The 11018-nt window shown below is 43.7% G+C and overlaps 1 protein-coding gene and 1 long non-coding RNA gene across 3 annotated transcripts in view; one reads left to right on the top strand and one right to left on the bottom strand.

Moving 5' to 3' along the window:
* Positions 1–4865, top strand: part of LOC111970093 (uncharacterized) — a 6749-nt gene extending 1884 nt beyond the window's left edge. Inside the window, exons 2-3 of the long non-coding RNA XR_002878069.2 lie at positions 4024–4180; positions 4744–4865. This is a non-coding gene — a long non-coding RNA (uncharacterized lncRNA). The remainder of the gene's footprint in view (positions 1–4023; positions 4181–4743) is intronic.
* LOC111970089 (zinc finger protein Eos) lies at positions 4866–9966 on the bottom strand. Of its 2 annotated transcripts, none has more exons than XM_023996597.2 (3): positions 9753–9966; positions 9481–9612; positions 4866–9283 (listed from the first exon to the last, which is right to left on the bottom strand). In XM_023996597.2, exons 1-3 carry the CDS (start codon positions 9937–9939, stop codon positions 8469–8471), a joined length of 1134 nt encoding a protein of 377 aa, XP_023852365.2. In that variant the 5' UTR covers positions 9940–9966; the 3' UTR covers positions 4866–8468. The 2 variants fall into 2 exon arrangements, with proteins under 2 accessions (XP_023852365.2, XP_023852367.2); XM_023996599.2 differs by having other exon boundaries at positions 9481–9609.
* Between the last annotated feature and the right edge of the window lie 1052 nt (positions 9967–11018).

Raw genomic sequence — 11018 nt, 5'->3', positions numbered from 1 at the left:
AGGATAGTCAGTTTTACTAGGGTGGAGTTTGGCGGCGTGAGTGAAGGAGACTTGTTTGCGAAATAGAAAGCCGATTCTTGATTTGATTTTGGATTGGAGATGTTTAATATGAGTCTGGAAGGAGAGTTTACAGTTTAGCCAGACACCTAAGTATTTATAGATGTCCACATATTCTAGGTCGGAACCGTCCAGGGTGGTGATGCTAGTCGGGCGGGCGGTGTGCAGGCAGCGAACGGTTGAAAAGCATGCATTTGGTTTTACTAGCGTTTAAGAGCAGTTGGAGGCCACAGAAAGAGTGTTGTATGGCATTGAAGCTCGTTTGGAGGTTGGATAGCACAGTGTCAAGGAAGGGCCAGAGGTATACAGAATGGTGTCGTCTACGTAAGGTGGATCAGGGAATCGCCCGCAGCAAAAGCAACATCATTGACATATACAGAGAAAAGAGTCGGCCCGAGAATTGAACCCTGTGGTCCCCCATATGAAGACTGCCAGAGGACCGGACAACATGCCCTCATTTGACACACTGAACTCTGTCTGCAAAGTAGTTGGTGAACCAGGCAAGGCAGTCATCAGAAAAACCGAGGCTACTGAGTCTGCCGATAAGAATATGGTGATTGACAGAGTCGAAAGCCTTGGCCAGGTCGATGAAGACGGCTGCACAAGTACTGTCTTTATCGATGGCGGTTATGATATCGTGTTAGTACCTTGAGCGGGGCTGAGGTGTGCACCTGTGACGCGGCTCGGAAACGGATTGCACAGGCGGAGAAGGTAACGGTTGGATTCGGAGATGGTGCAGTGATCTGTTTATTTAACTTGAGACTTCGAAACCTATACGATAGGCAGGGCCAGGATGGCATACTAGGTCCTGTAACAGTTTGGGGTCCGCGGTGTCTCCCGCCTTTGAAGGAGAGGGGGATGACCGCGGCAGCTTTCCAATCCTTGGGGATCTCAGACGAAGTGAAAGACAGGTTGACAGCGCTGGTACATAGCGGGTTGCGACAATGGCGGCGGATAGTTCAGAATAGAGGGCCTAGAATTGTCAGCCCAGCTGATTTGTATGGGTCCAGGTTTTGCCAGTCTCTTCTCAGGACCAATCTGCTTCTGGAATTTTGGGTTCAATGAGAAGCTGGGGACGTCTTGGGCGAGTAGACTTGGGGGGGGGGGGGGCGGTGTTGGCCGAGGTTTGGAGTAGGCCAGGTGAGAAGGCATTGGCCAGCCATGAGAAAATACTTGTTGAACGTTTTCGATTAATATGGATTTATCGGTGGGTGACGTAGTTACTAGCCTCAGTGCAGTGGGGCAAAAGCTGGGAGGGGTGCTCTTGTTCTCCATGGACTTTACCAGTGTCCCAGAATTTTTTGGGTTAGAGCTACAGGATGCAAATTTTCTGCTTTGAAAAGTAGCCTTTTGCTTTCTTGATGCTGCGTGTATTGGTTCATGTCATCTACAAAATAGCTTCCAATACTCTACTCAGCAAACTAGATGCAGTTTATCATAGTGCCATCCGTTTTGTTACTTAAACACCTTATACCACCCACCACTGCGACCTGTATGCTCTAGTCGGCTGGCCCTCGCTACATATTYGTCGCCAGACCCACTGGCTCCAGGTCATCTATAAGTCCATGCTAGGTAAAGCTCCGCCTTATCTCAGTTCACTGGTCACGATAACAACACCCACCCGTAGCACACGCTCCAGCAGGTATATCTCACTGATCATCCCAAAAGCCAACACCTCATTTGGCCGCCTTTCCTTCCAGTTCTCTGCTGCCTGTGACTGGAATGAATTGCAAAAATCGCTGAAGTTGGAGACTTTTATTTCCCTCACCAACTTTAAACATCTGCTATCTGAGCAGCTAACCGATCGCTGCAGCTGTACATAGTCCATCTGTAAACAGCCCACCCAATTTACCTACCTCATCCCCTTACTGTTTTTATTTATTTACTTTTCTGCTCTTTTGCACACCAGTATCTCTACTTGCTCATGATCATCTGAAGATTTATCACTCCAGTGTTAATCTGCTAAATTGTAATTATTCGCTCCTATGGCCTATTTATTGCCTACCTCATGCCTTTTGCACACAATGTATATAGACTCATTTTGTTTTTTTTCCTACTGTGTTATTGACTTGTTTATTGTTTACTCCATGTGTAACTCTGTGTTGTTGTCTGTTCACACTGCTATGCTTTATCTTGGTCAGGTCGCAGTTGTAAATGAGAACTTGTTCTCAACTAGCCTACCTGGTTAAATAAAGGTGAAAAAAAAAACTCTGTTGACTGCATACAGGCTTGTCTCTTGCTGCCCTTTCTACCCTCCTGGTGGAACATCTTCTACCCTTCTACAAAGGCAGCTTTCAATTAGACCTGACAGACCAACTTCTGATGAAGCTGAAGCTCAATTTGCTGCAGCAGTACCTAGCAGAAAAGTTTGGTGTTTCCCAGAGTATTGTCAGTTGAGTGATTAGTTATTGGATTGACATGATGGAAGAGAGTCTGAGGGAGTACATTCCATGGTTGCTAAGGGAGACCATCCGTGCTACAATGCCACAATGTTTTAAGGACCACTACCAAGGAACAACCTYGATTATCGACTGCTCAGAAATTGCTTTACAGAATGCAAGAATCTGGATTCAAGGGGGGAGTCATTCAACCATTACTACACCCAGAACACTATCAAGTACCTGGTGGTCATTGCACCTTGTGGTCTGGTGATGTTAATTTCTTCAGCATATGGAGGTAGATGTAGCAACAAATATATAACGTTGGATTCTAGGTTCCTGGAGAACCTCTGTCCAGATGATGAGGTCATGGCTGACCGAGGCTTCACAATCYGTGATCTGGTATATGAGAGGAAGGTCAAATGAACAATTCCAGCCTTCACAAAAAGAGGCGCACAGCTGTCAGTGGAGGACACCACATGTACAAGATTGATAGCCAACATGAGGGTTCATGTGGAACACGTAATTCAAAGGCTCAAACGGTTTAGAATCATCTCAGACAGTGCCAATTAACCTCTCATCTAAAATGGACATAATACTTTGAATCTGTGCTGCCCTGTGTAACTAACCTGTGTGGTGATATCATTCATGAAGATGCTGAATCAACTGACCAGTCAAATGCAATTCACAGGGTCGATTTCCCAATATGAATTAAAGTTGTCTAAAGTTACTTAAATACATTTCAATTCATTATATATTTATTTTTTTTATTTTTTTTTACCTTTATTTTACTAGGCAAGTCAGTTAAGAACAAATTCTTATTTTCAATGACGGCCTAGGAACAGTGGGTTAACTGCCTGTTCAGGGGCAGAACGACAGATTTGTACCTTGTCAGCTCGGGGATTCGATCTTGCAACCTTTCGGTTACTAGTCCAACGCTCTAACCACTAGGCTACGCTGCCGCCCCAATATAACAACTCAACTGAATTATTTGTTTTACATACTCATTAATATTAATAAAAAAACAAATCCATAAAAATAATTTCCACAGTACTGTGACTGTTGATGCATTAAGTCGGGCTTTTTAATTGAATATTGTATAACTGTGGACCAGCTAGCTAACTAGATTGCTAATTTGCCGGTGCGGTATGTACGATAGTTGGTTAGCTAGTTTCTTGCACATTCTGGCAAAGACCACTGCACTAATAGGAAACTCTTAGGCAACATTTATAAACATTTTCTCTTTTTGTATGCTGAATAAGGCTTAAGTTGAGGAAACTGAACTTGAGCCTGCTTGAAACATGGGTTTTGTTTTGGTTGACCAAGAGTCGGGAAATCGCAGGTTGGTTGTTTGTATGCACTTTATGTTTGTGCTTAACAAATTATTCTACCTATAGTAATTTCAGTATAATTAATAACGCAGCATTTGTGACGTTTTTAGATCAGTTGATTGAGCCTTGCTAATGGGAGTAGCTAATTGGCTGAAATGAACCTACACAAAGGACTGGAGTTGAGGAACACTTGTGAATAACTCGACAGTGAGCCTCTGCTGATGTTTCAAGACATTCATTATSCCTTTGTTTTATAGACTAAGAAGAGACGGAACTGCGGTCGTGCCAAGAAGGGCTGTGGGCATGTGCAGCCCATCCGCTGCACAAGGACAAGGCCATAAAAAAAGTTTGTCATCAGGAACATTGTTGAGGCTGCTGCCGTCAAGGATATCTCAGAGGCTAGCGTGTTTGAATGTGAGTAGATTGTTGAATGGTCTGAGGGTAACTAGTCATGTGATGCTAGCATTGAATGGCACTGGAGCATGTATTTTGCTTGATTAGATCCACCAGATCCTTGGTTTATTACACTTCATACTCAAACATCCTTTCTTCTGGCAAGCCTGTTTTGCCCAAGCTCTATGTGAAACTGCACTACTGCGTGAACTTGAGTGATCATGAGTGTTGAACTCATTCCATRGAGGGCTGAGTATGTGCTAGTTTTCTTTATTTCCTTTCAATTTGTCCAATTAAGACCTAGACAACCAGGTGAGGGGAGTTCCTAAATAATCAGTGACCGTAATGGGTCAATCAAGTACAAAGGAGGAGTGAAAACCCACAAATACTGGCCTCCATGGAATGAGTTTGACACCTGTGGCCTGCACAAATCCTCATGTCTGGGATATCTGCTTGGATTGAGAGAATCCTCAGTCAAATACAGAAACTGACATTTCCATTCTTGCTTTTCCTCTAACGTTGGCTGTTATTGCATGATGTGATTGTGGAATACTGTTCTGATGGAATGTGTTCTCTTTCTACAGGGTGGCCCACCCAGAGTTCCTCCACAGCCCATGTAAAACAGATTGATTTGAATATAATTTTCACTTGCAAAACATTTATATACATCTTTATAAATATGAATGTCTTATCATTGTAGAAAATATCAGCCAGTCAAGTGTATTTATTTGGAATACTCTCCTTCAATACAGTACAAAATTTACAGTAGTTTAATCTTGATACAAATACTTAATTACATTATGGTACATGAAAAAAAGGCTCTGCAGTTAAAGCGAATCCACACCATTCACAGGGGCAGGAGTAAAGGTAACAGAGCAGATAGTCAAGTCAAAGGGAACACAAACACAGTGCAATCAAGAAACCTTGAAAAGGAAAGGAACGTTGAAACGAGGGCAAAAACAAGCACACATCAGTAACAAAATATTTTTCTCTGAAGCTGGGGTGCCTTAAGGGGAAATACAAAATAAGCTTTACTCATTTGTCCTTTAGATTTTTGTGAAAACTTTTAAGGTTTAGCAGACCACATTGTTACCACATGCACCAGGTTTTAAAAGCATAATGGCAATCCAGTGTAGTACACCAAAGAATAAAATCCAGGATCACCTCCTTTACTTTTTTTCAAGGATTTGCTTAACTTCTGGTCAAAATGGATTTCATGTAAGAGAAACTGCACTGGTCACTGCCAGGGCAAGTATGAGACATCCTGTCCTATTATCCTTGTCTGGTTAGGTTAACAGAATTGGCATTTTAACACTTACCAAAGCCCAGACATCTCTGCTAGTATTTCAGTTGACAAGCTCTTTAATATAGCTCTGTTAGAACAAGCCATCTATCTACTCTGGGACAGACAGAATGAATTCTTATAAAGACCCGTAATATCATGCCATCTCAAACCTCGATCTTTGGCAGTTAATGTCCATTATTGTGTACATGCCATTTGGTTTACAGAACAAACTGTTTTTGCATCATAACACATGAGTAAAGTCACAGGCACATTTGTAAATGGAAGCTATTGTGAGATGAGTCAGAAGCTAGAGTTTTGTGYTGTGCCATCAGCCTGATTTGTGGAATGACAAAGTCATGTCTATGTAGCTAAGTGTCGGATTGGTGACTGATGTGAAACAGCTATAATTAACACTCGTTAAAGTTTCCCCCCCCCCTAATATCTGTTACATACATTTGTTATCTGTTACATACATTTGTTACTTCTTATTGAGATTGACCCTGGACCAAGTGTTCTGTCCTCAAATCTATGTTGAGCCAACATCCTCAAACAGTGAACCTCAGGGAGTAAGGCACAATAGACCGATTTTTAAAGAGAAACAACAGATCTGGAGAGATCCTGCCCTTCGAATTAGTGTGAAACGATGCACAACTTCCACATCAGTTCAATAATTAAACAATTTTTTATTTACATTCTAAATATCTACTTTGAAGAGTAATTACATATCCGTTCAAGGCAAACAGCAGTCCAGATTAACATTAATGCAACTATGCCCTGTAATTCAGCACAATGTAAGTGCTATGAAATAGTTTAAGATCTTTTCTTGTACTCCACTTCAAAGCCACATTCCTTTTTTTTTTTGTAAAATGTATTAAAATATCAAATAGTGAAGATACAGAGCTGTCGCTGTCAAAACATAAAATTAACCACCAAAAAAAATAAACATTCACCAAACCTTAATCCCCCCAGAGGCAATTATGAGGTAAAGTTTAATTTATTTTAAAAAGAAATCCCACGGCAGATTTTCCAGTCTGTCATACTTCATCTGTGTCATAAGTAGGGACAGTAGTTTTGCTTGACCATAGAAAACTCTGGGGCCCTAATTAAGAGCTATAAACCCCACAGGCTTCCAAGTTCATTCACTGTGAAGACCAAGAGATTAGGTAAACGAGTAAGGCAACTGCCAAAACCAATCAGGACCTAACTGACCCCTTACCTTCAGTCTCCTAATCTCTCAATGTAAGTGCTTTTTTTAAATTCACAAGTGCGTATTCATCAAGTTACTTTGAGCAAAGCATTGTTGTGKAAAATAAAATACAAACTATACATCTTGGTAGTCAAAGTTGACCAAAGGGATCTAAATGAGTCATGATTCCAAGGAAAATGTTTACCAACATTAATGCTCTATAAAAACAAGTCCAATGAGAAAAAAGGAAAATCATTGAACAAGAATAAGCATTTCAATGTCACTTCCGAAGAACTACGTTCTCAATCTCAACCACAGAGGATAACCACACACTACTAATTTATGCCTTAGCAGCAGGTAACAATCTTGTGGACATGTACTTATCAACTGAATATCTTTTACATGCCCGAGTGCTTTTTTTAAACATGTTTATTTCCTTTTTGGACGATGTAATACAATTTACATCAACATGATTAGGCTACTTAAGAAATGAGTGACTATGCCAATCAAAGTGACTAGTGAAGGGCAATCTAGAATTCAGCATGGGCAGGCTACTTAGCAGGGGCAGACAGGATATTTGATGTTATATTGTCAAAATAACTACATCTTCTCATCCATAAAGATATATGTTGGCAAAACATGGCTGTTAATACATGTCCCCCAGGTCAACGTCATGAAAGGCACAGCACAATGAATATACAATTGTTTTAGGTCTCACTTGTAAATAAAAATCATATTTAGGTTTGTTTTGTAGTACACAAAGCAGTGGGATATCAAGGACCTAAAATTGCCAAAAATCTTTTCCCTGCCCTTTGTTGACATCAACTCCAAAATAGTGKCAGTGGCTCTCTTCTTTTGTGGAATGAGTTTAAAACGTTTTATTTCTTTCAACATGCTGCACAGAGGAAGGTGCAGGCCATAAGTGTAATCTTCTATAAAATTGTTCAATATAAATGATCTCAGCAGGTATCTCAGTGCAACAAAAACAATTAAAGGAAACAAACATACTGCACCCCATTCCACGACATGCACACTGCTAAAAGCCTAAAACTCTCATTTAACTTAACTTCCAAAATAACAAACATATACACAAACTGAAATTGGAAAGTGCACTCCTCATTGAGGCCAACCCCTCAAATCTCTTCTGAACATTTATCTTGGGATCCTGGGTCTGGTCTGCACCGCAACTTATTAAAATAAATGACCAACAGTAATATATACCATCTACACACAATCTGCCACACCCCCACACTGTCTGCCACACCCCCAGGTACTAGGTGTGTTACGGAATGGAATAGATCCGTTAAGTGCTTTTCAAATAGAGCTTTGACAAATTCCAAGGAAGCCTGACTGTTCTTATCTTGGTTAAAATATTGATTCAAGTGCAGTAGACGAAACAACTCAATGTCACATATAAATCACATTGTTTAGATGGTAGCATCGCTGTTTTGCGCACCCAGTTTTTACCAGGATAAGAGAGGAAAGGTAGACCACAGCAGAGAAAGGCACTTTGAGGATTTAAAAAAAGTGCATTCACTCCCTTTACTTCAGAATAAAATCTATTTTAAAGTGCATTTTCTCATTAAGAATTCATGCATTTTGAAAAGTGCAGTCAGTGGTGAGGATTCTCTTTCCTTTTTTAAAAGTGATGCAATTGACCTAATGTGCCTATTTGAAGTCGAGGTTTATGTGATAACAGTATCAACGCCTTTGCACAAATAATTTACTAAAAGCAGTTTCGTACTACCCCCTATTGTGATGCAGACCAAACCCAAGTAGGCCCTTCTCTCAGAGTAAAAAACAAACAAAACCTAAGTAGAGGCCCACCCAGCCATCCCTCACCCTAGCAGGTGCTCCCCGCGGACAATGTGCGAGGAGAACTCGTAGCGGTCCTGGCTGCGATGGCCACAGATGTTGCACTCAAAGGGCTGGCGGAAGCCGTGGCAGCCCATGTGGATGGTGAACATGACGTGGTCCAGGAAGAGCACGCGGCAGTGCTCGCAGCGGAAGGAGCGCAACACGTGCCCCTCTCCGTCCACCACCCGAAACACCTCCCTGGAGGTGGGGGAGCCTGGGGCCGGGGGGATGGCAGAGTTGCCATCCTCTTCCCTCTCCCTGGCGTGGCTTGGGCTGTGTCTGTCCCTACCCCTGTGGTGCAGTAGGGGGGGTGGGTGGTGGTTGGAGTGGAGGTGGTGATTGTTGTTGTGGAGAGGCAGGGCAGGCACCACATTGCTTAACACTTCGTCCGGCATGCTCTCAGTGTCTGTGGAGTCCTGGCAAACGTTGCTAGGCGAAGGGGCGTGGCTGCGGCCAAGAGGTAGGTCCTCGTGACCCTCTGCAGCCTCCCTGCCCCCCACTCCTGTGGACCCTAGGCCAGCCCCGGCCCCCATGCAGTCCAGCCTCGGCGGCGCTATGGGGGTGTGAGCCGAGCTGATGACTGGCCGGAGCTCTGACAGGCAGGAGGGGTGAGGGGGTGGCAGCCATATGGGTCGGAGGCCTTCAGATCCACCAGCTCCTGGCACCCCCAGGTAGCCTCCTCCCAGGACGGTGTAGTGTGGCTGGTCCAGACYGTGGTGTGTCTCCCCGTCCTTGTCAAAGGTGGCGCTGAGCTCGTAAGGCGTGTCAGCTAGACTGTGGCGCATGTGCTTCTGTCCTGCAGGGCAGATAGAAGGCAGGGAATCACACTGTACCACAACTCAGAGAAACTAGTGATGTGAAGGTAGGTATTATGATTTTTTTAAACAGACACCTGATCTCATCAATGATGTTGTACCCTTTGTGTTACCTGTGTGTGTGTGAGTGGTGCCTTTGCTCACCCCACCCCTTTACACATTCCAATTAAGTGCTGACCTACAAATTTCTGTGGTGTGGATCTCTTGCGTTTGGTGATGCTGTTGGCCAGCCGATCGATGAACGTAATCTTGTCTGAGGAAGGTTGCAGCAGGGTGTCAGGCATGAACTCCAGGTCCCTCAGCTCCTCTACTATAGAAGACATGATCACACCGTAGATAAAAGCAGTAACATGCAGTGTTTGTGTATGTATGAATGTGATTTAAATGTCAAAGTTATCAAGGCTCTATAGGTTGCTCTGTGTGCGTGTGTGAGAGTTTGTTCGCCTCTACCTTGAGTGTGAGCACTGGCTGGCTTCTGTGTCTCCAGGCTCTGCAGGTAGCTGTGGCAGCATTCGCGGTGCTCTTCCAGGGTGCTCTGCTGCTTGTAGCTGCGTCCACAGTAACTACACTTATAGGGCTTTCCCACTGTGGGAGACGACACTGGGGACAAAGTCAACATACCGTAAATACAGTACATACAGAATGTGTGTGTGTGTGTACTTTGCTCAAGTAGACAGTATAGGCCTAGTCCACAGTCTTGAGGAAATTGATAGTTAAGTGTTTCAACAAAACGCCATTGTATCTAGCTTCATTTCATGTCCTGAAATTGCTGGGCTTGGCTCAATGAGGGCCAGTTGCACTTCAGGAATTTTCATCTACTATCATTTCCTGGAAACTGTGAATGTGTGTACAGAAGAACAACTGTGATAATTTAGAGGCTCTTCTCTCCTGTTTGTTTTTCCCTTCAGTTAGCTGGTGTTAGATGGTGACGACTGCAATGGCCATCCTACATGTCAGGTATGGAGGGCAGGGCATGGACAGTCTTTGTATTAGCTGACTTACTGACCTTATGGTTGTGACATTATTGAGATGACTGAATGGACTGTCAGTAGGCCTGTGTTGGTGTGTGTGTGTGTCTGTCTGTCTGTGTGTGTGTGTGTGTGTGGACTGCAGGCAGTGGAGACTCTTCGAGGGAGTTTTCAGGGGCCATGGGAGGCCGCACAGTGAGCACCCCCAACAGCCAGCACACTTCCCCCAGCCGTTCTCTTAGTGGTCAGTTCCAATTAGTCAATTCCTTTGTTGTAGAAGTAGTGAACTTTATTATTCCCAAGGGAGAGTATGGTAGTTTGGTTTTGTGGCTCAGATGTTTTTATTCAACTTTAGCAAGCACAGCCGTGTCTCTGCTCTCATCATATGTCCCTCTCCTGGTCTATTCACTGTCTCTCTCCAGCTAACTCCATCAAAGTGGAACTGTACAGTGATGAGGAGGTGGGCCGTGGCACAGGGCCAGAGGATGAAAAGGGACAAGGTGGAGGAGGGGGATTCTGAGCAGGGAGGAGAGGCAGGAGGTGGCTACAGGGAGCTGGCCAGTCCGGAGCCCATGTCACCAGGAGGTGCCATCCGGCTGCCCAATGGGAAACTCAAGTGTGACTCTGTGGATGATCTGCATTGGGCCAATGTCCTCATGGTGCACAACACGCAGCCACACAGGTGACTGACCAATTATTGAGTGATTAGTCCTTTATAAGATTAAGTTTGGCGGAGCAGATTCTGCTC

The sequence above is a fragment of the Salvelinus sp. IW2-2015 genome, linkage group LG11 (assembly GCF_002910315.2).
Source record: "Salvelinus sp. IW2-2015 linkage group LG11, ASM291031v2, whole genome shotgun sequence".
NCBI lineage: Eukaryota > Metazoa > Chordata > Actinopteri > Salmoniformes > Salmonidae > Salvelinus > Salvelinus sp. IW2-2015.
This window is presented reverse-complemented; position numbering and strand designations above follow the sequence as displayed.